This window comes from Lissotriton helveticus, chromosome 1_1 (genome assembly GCF_964261635.1).
Source record: "Lissotriton helveticus chromosome 1_1, aLisHel1.1, whole genome shotgun sequence".
NCBI classification, from domain to species: Eukaryota; Metazoa; Chordata; class Amphibia; order Caudata; family Salamandridae; genus Lissotriton; species Lissotriton helveticus.
The window spans coordinates 883,812,735-883,825,986 of record NC_136057.1 but is presented as its reverse complement, the minus strand read 5'-3'; the positions used below and the strand labels follow the sequence as shown (position 1 = coordinate 883,825,986).

General features: G+C 40.7%; 1 protein-coding gene across 8 annotated transcripts in view; it reads right to left on the bottom strand.

Annotated features, from left to right (window-relative positions):
* Positions 1-13,252, bottom strand: part of USP15 (ubiquitin specific peptidase 15) — an 814,317-nt gene that overhangs the window by 310,577 nt on the left and 490,488 nt on the right. For all 8 annotated transcript variants that reach the window (XM_078675644.1, XM_078675586.1, XM_078675595.1 and 5 more), the window contains one exon: positions 4,402-4,517. In XM_078675644.1, coding sequence (XP_078531770.1) covers positions 4,402-4,517 — 116 coding nt within the window. The remainder of the gene's footprint in view (positions 1-4,401; positions 4,518-13,252) is intronic.

The window sequence follows — 13,252 nt, the reverse complement described above, 5'->3', positions numbered from 1 at the left end:
GGAGAATGGTCTTGGATCGTATCCCAGTATCGTTCGATTCCAGTCAACAGCATGCATTTAGTTAGAACCTTCCAAACATTTCTTCGTTCAGACCTGCTTTTATTCATAAGAAATATAATATGATAACGCTTATGTATGTCAGTTGGCATATCTATATATTTAAAGTTTTTAGCTTTTTCAAATTCTTATTTTTATTGACTCTTTACATCTAGACATTAGGGACTTTTTGTAACGTCTGGCAGTGAAGAGCTACTGAAGATGGCATACTACAGTCTATTATATAATGGATTGTGAATGGGAGGAGCAACAGTTTCAAGCTCTCTAATCACCTCTGATGCACAAAGCCATGCTAATCTTGCTGCTGACAGAGCAACATTTCATGGAACATGCAGCATGTAAAATGGCACAGACCCTGTTTCAGATGGAAGTATAAACTACACTGGGTTACACATTCTGAATGAGATAGGGCTAGAGCAGCCCAAAATAATACCAACCTATGCCTAGCCCTACTAAGACTAGTGTTGCAGAAGTATATATACCTGGTGTCTTCTGGAATCCTGCCATGGTTGAGGTGTAAGAAGCTGGGTTACGGTTGCAATAACCACCCCACTTTTTGTTACACAACTGATGCACTTTGACCTGATGTGCCCAGGATCCCTGCCAATCAGGTTCTCAGGGCCTGTGTTCTTTCACCAAAACTGTACCTTGTACCCCCAATTGGGATTTCTCTGGCCTCGTGTCAGTCCCTTGTAAAAGGTACCATGTGTACCAAGGACACTCTGGCCAGGGAATGCCCCTTAGGGCTGCAGCACTTATTGTGCCACCCTTAGAGGCCATGAACCTTTACACACACACACTGCCATTGCAGGCTGCGTGTTTTGGTGTAGAACAAAGTGAAGAGTCGACATGGCACATATCCGTGTGTGCCATAACTACAACCGACTGCCCTGGCATAGGTCAGCCATCCCTCTAGCTGGGTGCACTATACCAGTGGTGAGGGTACAGGTGCATGAGCCCTCTACCCCTACAGTGTCTAAGCCAATTCTTAGACATTGTAAGTGCAGTAATGTCACTAAGAGTAGACGGTGCTGGGAGTTTGTCATTACGAACTCCACGTCACCATAATGGCTTTACTGAAAACTGGGAAGTTTGGTATCAAACTTCTCAGCACATTAAACCCACACTGATGCCAATGTGGGATTTAATGAAAAATGCACTCAGAGGGCATCTTGTGGATCGCCCCCTGAAAAACAACCAGCCTCTGGTGGGTTCCCTGACTGGTATACATCAGCCTGCAACCACGAGACATGTTTCTGGACCCCAAGGGTGGGAGCCTATGCTTCCTGAGCCCAGAAACAAAGCCTTTCCTGCGAGGAGGTATTCATACCTCCCCCAGCCCAGAAAGAACCATCTGTGGCAGGAGAGCTTCAAATGCCTGGCAGCCTTTGTACTGCAACCCCCAGCCTCTCCTGCTATCAGGAGCAGGTCCCCTTCTGGTCTCCCCTCCTTTTCTGCAAGAAGACAGGCAGGAAAAATTAGCCAGCCCAAAAGGTGTGCCCACCTCTGCCAAACACACTCCTCAGGTGGGGGAGGCGAGATGAAGTCCACTCTTCAGGGCCGCCATCTTGCAGATGGCAGGCACTCCCCAATCAGGATTAGGGATTGTGCTCACTTCCCCACGTGGGGTGAGCACACAAAGGGTGTAGTCACCCTAAGGTCAGAAGCCCATTGGCAACTGACCTCGGAACCCCTAAAATGCACACTAAATACAGCATTTAGGGGGCAGTCCTGAACCAAGATGTCAGACAAGAAACCAGAAGAAGAAAAGAAGAAGGACCGAACAGCCGTGCCAATGCTAACAAGAGGAGGACGCCCACTGGCCTGTCCCCCCTCGAACCTGCTCCAGCGAAATCCCGGTGTGTCATGCAGCCAGCAACCTTGAGAAACCCGGAGGACCTGCCTGCCTTCCATACCAAAGACTCTGTCTCCCGTGAACACCAGATTTGTTCAACAAAAGACTTCAGCTCCGCAAGGATCTGCCCCACTCTGCACCCGACGCCCACGGCCCGAGTGGCCCAACACCAAGAGGAGGTCTCCCCGGTGATCCTGACCCAAGATTCCGTGATCCCTGACCTGCCTCAAGCCTCCAGCCGATGCCTGCAGCCTCAAACTAGAAGGTCCCTGCAACCGCGACCAAAGTCTGGTAAGAAGATCCGAACCGAAAAGGCACCCCGGCACCCGACGCCCCACGGCCTTGGGTGGCCCAACCGACAGTGCCTAACCCACTCCCAACTTACCTTTCCAAGTGGGGGTCACACCCAGAAGACCTTCATCCCAGAGCCTGCAGTGTGTTTGCAAACTGGAGACTCCCCATTGAAAGCTACAGGGCACCAGACACCAAAACAGCACTCTGCACCCGGCCGCCCCAGCGCCGTGGAGGGTGCATCTTTTGGGCTGGCATAAACCCCCACTGGCCCTAAGCTTAAGTACTGGAGCTTTGCTCCCACAACCGAGTGGCCTGCTCGTCAGCAGCCACTAACCAGAGGCCCCTATCCCTCACCGGATAACATTGGGCCTCAGCACTCTGCACCCAGCCGCCCTTGTGCTGGTGATGGTGTAACAAGAGTGCATCCTTGACCCAGGGGAGCCCTGAGTCTAACTCCAGAATATCAACTCCCAAAACAAAGTACTAACCTGTTAACCGATACACTATTGTCCTTCATAGGATAACATTGACTGTTTTTCTATGATAAGTTTTTAAGCGTGGAGTTGGAAAACACAAAGAAATCCTTTTAAAATTGTACTAAACAACACAAGTGCTTTTACTAACCTGTTTACAGGAAATGTCACAGGGCAGTATCCAGGTATACTGCACTGTGTAAGAAAAGTAATCTGCAAAGTAATCTACAGGTCATTTTACTAAAAAGCCTACACAAAGTATATGTACTGTATTTCCAAAGCATTGCTTTACAGTAGTAATGCAACTTGTAAACAGTTTGAATTGCAATTGTAAGGGTATTTTAATTTGATTACAGAAGTGTTACTGAAAATCAGTAACACTACTTTAATCAAATCAAAGTACATTTACAATTGCAATTCAAACCGTTTACGAATTTGCATTACTACTGTAAAGTTTTAATTGCTTACTTGTGCCAGGCTTGCTTGGTTTTGGAAAATAAAATAAGTAAAAGAATACTCTTTATACAAAAACAATTGGTCTGAAGTTCAGTCTTTGAGTGTGTGAGTGTATTTGCTGACTTAGTGTGTACAACAAATGCTTAACACTGTCCTCTGATAAAGCTTTACTGCTCGACCACACTACCACAAATAGAGAGTGGGTTGCTATCTACTTTACCTCGGCCTACCTTTTGGGTTCCACTGGACTCTATGCACACTATATCTCACTTTGGTATAGTATATACAGAACCAGCTTCATACAGGAGGGTCTTGCCTGTGCTCTATGGGTCATTACCTGATAAGTTTGTATAAGTGCTGCCAGGGTGCTAAAGGAACACCAGCAGTGCGATGTTTGTACTACTGGACACTCCAGTTAGATGCATTGGCCGAAGAAAGTTCAAACATGCATATTTTGAATAATTTGGGTCTGTATATTGTAGTAATAAACTGGACTGTGTTAGTTATTTATCTGGTTTGCCGTTGAAAGACACTTTTCTTTCGGTGCGGAGTTCCAAAACATTCAAGAGAGCTATGATCTACCATTTATGAATGCAGTTGCTACTCTTCATTTTACCCGAACGCCTAGCAAAGACATCATGGGAACATGTATCTTATTTCAATTATGATCATTGGTACCAATCTGCCACTCCTACTGTTTTCTAATTTTATATATGTTTCCATTTGTATTGTGATTTATGCCCTGTGATCTATACATTGTTGTTTTAAGTCTAGTTTGTTTAATTATACTTTTTTAACATATATATTAAATTTGTAAATGTGAAACTGTTTTGTTTTATCCTGAATAAATTGTTCACTTTATAACTTTTTGTAGCTTAATTTCCTTCCACAAAAAAAATTATAAAAAAAACTTCTTCTTTGATTGTCTCTTTTGGTTGCCTAGATTGTTAAATATCAAATGGTTATTTTTCCCTGGTCTAGGAATCTATATTCTATGAATTCAGGGGGTCCTAGTTAAATACACACCTCTTATTTCAATTATGGCCAGAGCCATAAATATCGCTTATACTACACTGCTTTTTTTCCTTATATCATATTTTGAGGTTCTAGAGTTCTGTAGCCAACTTATTTTATAAGAGTATAATGTAGCTTTCCCTACTCACATGTATCAAACTCTATTTTTAAAACAGGGGTACTTTGTTGAGAACAATGTGAACCATGTAAGATTAAATCAAAAGTGTTGTGTCTGGAACACTCAAATCTTACTGGGGGAGCCTTCTTCATGTATTCCATTTGGGCCATTTCCATTGATGCTGAGGTCTTTACAACACCGTGAAGTTCCTTCACTGTCTTCACATTCCACAGCTGTTTTTACATATCGACTGCAACACAAAATGGTAAAGATAAAAAATTATTCAATGTCAATAGTTTCAATCTAGACTCTGGTTATGGGGAATCAATTATAACTAAACCGTTTAAATATATGTTACTTTTACTGTTGGTATCAGCTTTGAATTCAAACAGGTACAGGTAGTTGCATAATAAAATGTGTTTTCTAAAAAAGTACAAGATCACATACAATGTTTTTTATTTTGTTTTATTGTTTTAAGTACTTAATACAACAAGATATCTATTGTTACTGTACAGTTCTGTTTCACCAACCCAAAGAACACATTCAGCATTAAAAAGTAAATGTTCAGCCAATATCATTATGCAAATTCACCATTTTCATAAAATGTCTAGTTTCAAAGGCATAGATTCACTGTCCCGGTCTTAAACAAACAACATTCCTCCCTTTTGGTAACACGCCCACCATATTTATTCTAGTACACTACCATTCTTTAATTATACAGTGGTATTATGTGCAGGAGGCCTATGTTTTTACAAGTTTTCTGAGGCATGCCATGCACAAGTCTATATTTCAACTCCATTCTTTTCTCATAGAGACGATATTAACCATCTTTGTGCTATATCCCTTTTTATAATTATCAATCCCACATTAACAAATGATGTCTGATATCCTGATTTTAATATTAATAACTCATACATCATTTTCTCTGCAGAGATGTTCATTTGTTATAAGATTTCCATAATATGTGGATAAAACTAGCCCCCTGTCCAAACACCTCAAGGCAGAAATGATGTGCAATTCTTACAATTAGCTGAAGATGCATACCAGAATAACATATCCAGTGTAGAATTTTACTGGACCAGGCAGAAACACGAATTAATGGACACTGAGTAAATTAAGCCTTTTTCCAAACTGCACAATCTATTTCACGTTTGTCATATTCCAAATGCAATGTTAAACTATTTACATAGAGATATGACTTTTTTTGTGCAGCTTGTCAAAAACCCATTTACCCTCATGGGGCGACTCATTGGGATGTCTATGTTTCTCAGGATACATTTTAAGCAGGGCATGATTGAGTTGTAAAAACTGAAAGAATTGCACTTTGTCCTCATCAAATTCGGATTGTAGCTGGTCAAATTTCTCCAAGATATCACAAAATGTGGAAACAGGTACAGCATTCCATTTTCTGAAATGACAGTGAGGTTCCTGCCCATAAGGGGCTCTTCCGAGGCGGTTTATTTCTCCATTCCGTTTCACTATTGGTTCACTTCGGGTTGTCTATCACCCTTTTTAGGTCTCGCCTAGCGTTGTTGTGCACCTGCGCAGCTCACTCAGCGAGATTTATTGTTAATGAGTAGTTTTAGAAAAGAGCTTTAAGCCCTGCCCCTTATTTCCATTGGTTGGCGTTACCTTTTATGGTAAACGGCGGCCTGCCATTGGAAATGAGGGTTTTTGGTGTACGCCCTTTGGCCTCAGAGCCTGACTCAGTGGCCTGCAAAGCATCTGTCACAAAGCAGTTTTTATATCTTTATGGGGCCATGTGTTAGAAACACATGGCCCCATAAAGGCAAGAGATCCCCATGATCCAACTCGGACCGCGCTTGTTTTTAGTCGGTACAGAAATAACAGCCCCGTAAAGTTGCTTTAAGCTTCTATGTTCACACACGTTATAACGCTGCAAAAAATAAACAAAAGTCGGCAATGATTTCCAAGCTTTGTGTTAAAAACTAAGGCACCTTGCTTGTAAGTGTGTACCCCTCCAACTAACTTTGATGTTCAAAAGACACTGAGGTTTATGTAATTATGCACGCGCTGCTTCCAGCACTTCAGTAATTATAGGAACTGGTGTAAGGCTGTTCTGGCGGGTCTCCGTGGAATGTGGAAGTCTCGTAATGTGTGCAAAGATACGTCTAGCTCAATAGATCAGAAAGTTGCAAAACTATATTTACACATCTGTGTCATGGAATTATCTTAGAAGCATCTCGAGCCTTGGCGAAACGAGGCTTCCCACCTCTTTCTTCTGCCTCCAGGATAGCGTGTTGCTAGGGTTCCGGTTTCAGTTGCAGCGCGCAGTTTTGAGAGATAACCGTCATTAACAGGCTGCTAGGTACAGTGTACTGCTTGCTACCTCCTGACCAAACGGTTGTACTTAGTAAATGCATTTTAGAGCAAGTGCAAGGAATGCTGCTTTACTAGAGAAAGCAACGGGCAAGAAGGTCAATAGACTTAAAACAAAAATGTATCTAAGTACAGTGTTAAATAAGTGATTGCCAAGTGAATACATAAACAAATAAATGCATACAATAATTTGAGGGACCCTATTTTTTTCTCAGGAGGACATTGCTAGCGAATTCTGGGGTAGCAGATTCCAATACTACCTAGTTTTAATTTAACCTTATGCCTCTTTCTTCCATGCCTGTATTTCCTACTGCTTTATCTTATTCTGCAGTTCTTTTCATCTCTGCAGGCATGCTGCATTTGAGTATGGACTTGAATCTCCGCCCACTCTCCGCCCATATTTTTCATTGGCTTGTGTCATTGTCCTTTGTAAATGCTGGCTTCTGATTTGTTAATAGGTTTAGTACCTCCTTAGTATCACCTTGTCTTCATTTGTAACCTCCCATGAGGACTTGCCCTTTTACTTCTGTTGTTACACGAAGCGTCTTTTTTCGTCTGTAAGCAGTATTTTCTTTAATGAGTTTCTCCTACTGCAGGCACAACATGGTTTCCTGCAACATTCAGCGGCCATGTATGCTTTCACTTTCGAAGCTGCCGGGACAATGGCGGCCGCTTCTTTGACATGAAATAGGTCTACCATTTACAAGAGTTTGAGCTATTGGCATTGTAAATGACAATGCATTTTATTTATGTGTTAATTATCAAAATAGATAAATAAAACACACTGTCAGTTACAATGCCAATACCTTAAACTCTTCAAATGCGAGACCTATTGCATTGCAAATGCTTGTTTTATGAGGCAATCAGGACCGCTGGTCCAGTTCTACCCAATCATAAAGTAGCTCTGAAAATGCTCATGCTACTAATGCTTGATAATCTATTCTAGTCGCTGGTTAATGGGCCATGCCTTCACTATGATGAGATAGGCTGCTTTATAATACATCCTATAATATAGCAACGCAATCACATCTTCAAATGTACTTTCATGTAACGTTTTCAGCAAGATCCTAGCTCCCCTTGCTACCACCTAAAATAATAATGTTTTAATTAAATCACCGATTAAAAAAAAAAAAGGATCCAGTACTGAAAATGGGACATTCTACAGTACATATAAAAACATGGCAGCAAAATCATCTTGAATAACACATGTCATAGTAACGGAGAGAGAGAACTCTACTCCATAGAGAGTCTAAATTATCCACATAGAATTTGTTCAGGTCTCATGAAATCCGCACTGCTAAATATTTGAAGAGTACAGTAATTCTCGCAATTTATGCAAAAACCCGTATTAAGGCCTATATCGGACAAACAAAATGTACAAGGCGATATTTCCCAGTGCTTGATATTTATTCTCACTATATCATTAATTTCATTAGTGTTTTCCATGGTCTCTTTGACCTCACAGATGGTAATCAATTTGGTATAAAGTAATTAAGAGCAAGTCTATCCATCCAGTAGTGGATTTTATTTCTCCCTCCTAGGGTCCTCTGGAGTCACAGATCTGGAAAAGTCTCTTACTCTCGAGTTCTACCTGCGGTGGCACTCGACACTGACTGGACACTTCCAAAACAACAGGAAAAGATTTCCCAGGGGCAACCATACTCACCTTTTCAGCACAATATGTTTGCCTTACAGAAAACTATCCAACTGTGCACTATTCTGAGACAAATCCAAAATGGATGCAGCTTTCTACCCTTGGAGGCTGATGCTGTGCTAGTCCATGGTGTCAAACAAACAATGGTGGCTAGGGGAACTGCTTATCGCACAATCACGTGTTGCTGTGTGAGAGAAACAAACACATTTGCTGTTGCTAACCTCAAGAAATGGTTCGCCACCAGTTGGAACCACAAATAAATTAGCAAATGACACAAGAATCTGAGAGGCAACAGGAATAATAAGTAGCAAAATAAGTGTAAAATTGCAGAACAAAGGCAGATGAAACGAGAGACTTATATTTATCAATTGTATCCTTTATTTCATGTTCCGTGAAGAACTGTGAATACAGCCAACGCGTTTTTCCTGTATCTGGGCTTCTTCAGGGCATTCAAGAAGACAAACTCCTCGGTCTCATGACTATTCCTAGTGCATTATCATTTTAGAGACCATGAATGTTACAATTGATAAATATAAACCTCTCATTTCATCTGCCTTTGTTTGGCAATGTTGCTACTTATTATTCCTGATGCCTCTCAGATTTGTGTGTCATTTTCTAGTCTATGGTGTGTTTAGGAATATGAGCAGTCCCTCTTATGAAACTATATTAAACTGGCTCTGGGACTAGCCCCTCTCTCAATGAAAGGGTGACAGGATGGGCCAGAAAACAAAGGCCATGTATCCCTTTACACCATACTATGAATGGACAGTATCCGGGCTTCTTTCACAATAAGTTCCTGAACCCTCCCTAGCTGCCATCAAAAGCTGATCGGAGTCACATACCTCACACACATGGGTCTTCCTACCAAAAGGCCTAAGCTATTGATTTTTCTCTGGGAGTTGTTTTTCCACCTGCTGACAGGCAGGCTAATGCTAATTAGCCTATGCAGGTTCACAAAGGTCTGACCATTTAAAAGTTACATTTCTTAAATATTTATTACAATTGGCTTTCACCACGGACTTTGATTTTTTATAAACATTAGAAATAGTGGTTGAACTATTGTGTTAGCTTGCCCCAAACCAGAGACCGAGTGATGATTGCATTTATTGTGACTTTAGTGTTTCTCATATGGCAGCTGCATTCGTATTTACAGAGAAAATAACTTTTGATGGCTATTCACTGGAGGTAGATGATGACACTAAATATTGCTATGCACCATTTTTAAATACTAGACACCCTACCTCCTGGGCTACAGAGCCAATTTAGTGGTGACATATTTAATATTAAAAAATAGTTATTCTGACTAGTTCACTTGTAGGTTTAAAAGCTGGTTGGCAGTCAGGCTACCACATAGGCATTAAGCCATGTTTTCTTTATCAACCCAGATGATGGAACAACATGTGCTGTAGCACACAGCTGACATTTACCTTTTCCATGCCATTGGTGTACTTTTATATACCTAAACTATAGCCCTATTGGGAAGCTAAACGTGTCATTTACAAGTTAGCGAGCTTTACAATGGTTTAGGGCTCAGAACGCATTTACTGGCGAGTGCATAGCAGTGCCTCAGTGTGAATTTTGTTTTTGAAAAAGCAGCATTATTCTACAAAAAATGGGGGCGACCATGCAACAAGAGGTATTTTCTCACAGTCCTTTTTACCTATCTTCTTCTCCACTGGCTCCAATTCCTCTTCAGTGATGTGAATTTTAGATGTAAGTCTGGGAAATAGTTATTTTATTCTATTCTGTCTGTGTAAGGCACTGACTTCTGGGGTCTATTGTCTGTCCGACCTCATTTCTTTTCTCCCCACCTCAATATTTGTCCCACTCCCTTTTCTTCCACCATCAAATACTGTTTAAAACCCATGAGAAGTTTCTGATTCTATCTCCATCACTCGCATCCTACAATGCTATGATTGCCTGTAGGTGCTGCTATCAAATCCTTATTATCCGCGAGATGCACTCTTTCTGCTACTAAAACCATTCTCCTTATTTTGGTTTTCTACTGTCTTAATTACGGATCATTGCTTCATCTTGGATTCTGGGGAAACATCCTTTACAACGCAACTTTTACCACGCAGTGCATTTACGACGCAACTTTTACAACGCAAACCATTACAACGCATTGCGCTAGGGGGCGCTCTAGGATAGGGAATAGATTTAATTTACTATCCAACACCTTCCCTACTATCCACGGGGACTGGAGTTGGAATAGTAAATTAAACTATTCACTATCCAGCGCCCCAAAGCACTATGCGTTGTAAAGGTATTCGTTGTAAATACTGCGTTGTAAAGGCATGCGTGGTAAAAGCATGCGTTGTAATGTCATACATCCTGGATTCTGCAGGGATTGGCTTCCTATTCGAAGCACGGTTTTCTTTTAAGCAATGACTACTGTAAGTAAGGCCATGTAAGAAAAGGTACTTGAATTTTTTTAAATACCTTTTCAGTAACTGCAACCACTATATGGAATATTTTGAATCTCAGTCAGGGTGTCTAATCTCACATTGATTTTTAGACTCCACTTGAAAACTTGGCTTTTCAGTCACAAGGCTGCTGACAGGCTCTCTTACCTCTAGCAGTTATAGTTTACTGCTTAGTATATTTCTTTGGATTTGTAGCTATGTTAACCATAGTCCCAAGACTTCAGTGAACGAGGCTTAAAAAATAAATACAAATATTTGTATTTCTTAGCATTTTCATATTGGTTATTTTGTTATTGAGTACTAATGATCTTAATCTTTCTGTCCAATGAAATTTATCTCTACATTCCTTCTCAGTCTTTCTGTGTCCAAACTCAATAGTCTACCAGCTCATACCCTTTCTACATGTGCACGATAAGAATCAATTACTTTACTTTAAATACACCAAAATTCTAGGATATTATGTCTGTTGACTTTGATTTCTCTCATTCTTTTGCCAGATTTACAACCGTAGAATAACGAATATTCACAAATGCCATTCAACCACAATAAAAAGCTTGGTAGCTTCCTCATCCACAATAGTGCTAGCCACATTTTTGCTGCAGGAGGTAATAAATATGCTACACTGCACATAAAACCTTTGTCAAGTCTGCTACAAAGAGGCAGGATCACTTGGTAGGACTATGTATACCAACAGTCCTCATATACAAGGGGTTGCAATAGATCATATTTTTTCAAATCCTACAGGTTAATTTGCAACTAATGAAGGTATGCATTGCAACTTTTTTTTAAATAAAAGGGCAAGTTAGGTACATTTCAGAATGTTATCCTAATATTAGTATTTTCTCTGGGATTTTTAACACATCTTCTTAATAGGAGGTCATACTATTCAAAAACCATTACAAAAGTTTTGCATTTGTCAAACGAGAGAAAGCATAGAAGACAGTTAGAGAAGTAGAGCAAACAAACTTGGGTAAAACTAAGGATCCTCCAAACACCCAATAAATGTAACTCTTGAATATGTAGGATTTGCAACTCATGCACTTTGCCTGTCCCAACCTACCTTGGCATACCCAAACTTCAGAGGAACATGGTAAACCTAGCACAAACAAAGTTAGGGTACTGCTTATACCATCCAACTTATTATGGATTCTTTATAGACCAGTCCATGAACATCCTTAATTTTAAACTCCAAATGTTTCTCTCTGGGATGCTAGACACTTGTCCTAAACCCGATAACTACATGCCCAAAAATACCATTTCCTTGTGGGCAACAAGTTAATGTGTGTTTAGCTTCCGGTTGCCTCAAGGTAAGTGTGTAAGAATGTCTACTGCCAAGATGCTGTGTTGCACCCTTGGCTCTGAAAAAGATCAGCCTTTCCTTGCCTTGGCTCCACTGCAGATTTCTTCTGCCATTGTCATGCTCATGTGCATTTTAGTTTAGCCTCAGTGTGTATTTCATGAATAGCCTTACTGGCTCTCTTGTTTTTTTTTTAAATTTCTTTAATGGGTTTTTCTTATTTTTATAAATGATACAGACATGCTTCAATTTTTCGTTTGTTCGGCTACACCTCTTAAAATACATGCGCCAGATACATTTGCATCGTATGGGCAGTTGTCAACATTGCAGTTACACGTACAAGTTTTACAGCAATGGTGCAGTCAATAGGTCGGCACTTGCCTTACTGACTCTCCTAAGGAGACCCAGAAAGATCCTCCAAGTGTCACCTCCACGTTTGGTTGGCCCATGACTTTAGTCCTGAGAACTTCGGCATCCCTCACCAAGTAGCTCCTTCACTACGCATCAGTGTAAAACTGCCCTCCATGATATCAATCCCGGGATGCAGTGTCTAGGCTTATACACTTAGTTGGATGCCATGCATCTGTGGTATGTTCTTCCACTTCCTACACTGCATACATTACTTTTAAAAGCATAGTTTGTGGGAGTCTGGAACCTTATTTCGCTGTCAACTGCTGGTTTCTTTCACTCCACACCTATTTTAGGCTCATCACCTATTTGGAAATCTAAACCTTAATTAGGGGTTGTTAAAGGGCAGCTGCCATGAAATGAACCAGAATCTCCTCCTCTGGGATGGAACGCTAGGACTTCTCTTTAACTGAACCCACAGGACAGTCAATTGTTCACTTGTAATATCTACATCCTAAGGACCACCAACTGGCGTCAGGTAGTGTGGTTCAAAGCAGGGAAAGGTATTGAGAATGCAACTTCTACCACACAGGTCATAATATCAAGTGGGAAACAGACCTGCAAAATTAATTCTCTTAATAATAGTCTGACAGGCAGGACAAAATATTTAATTTTTCAAGATGCATAGAACACAAGAAAAATACACAAGGCATGTATTTTTCATAATATTACACCACTGATCAATAAGCCCATGTGGTCCTAAAAGTATCACTATTACACTAGACTAACTATGAGCAAGTTGGAACGGAGTTTCATATTTGGTGGAGTTCTAAAAAAATACACATTTACTGGAAGGAGATCTTATTTCGTAAAGAGAATATTACAGGATTACCAATCCAAGGCTAGCTTGCATTGAGTTT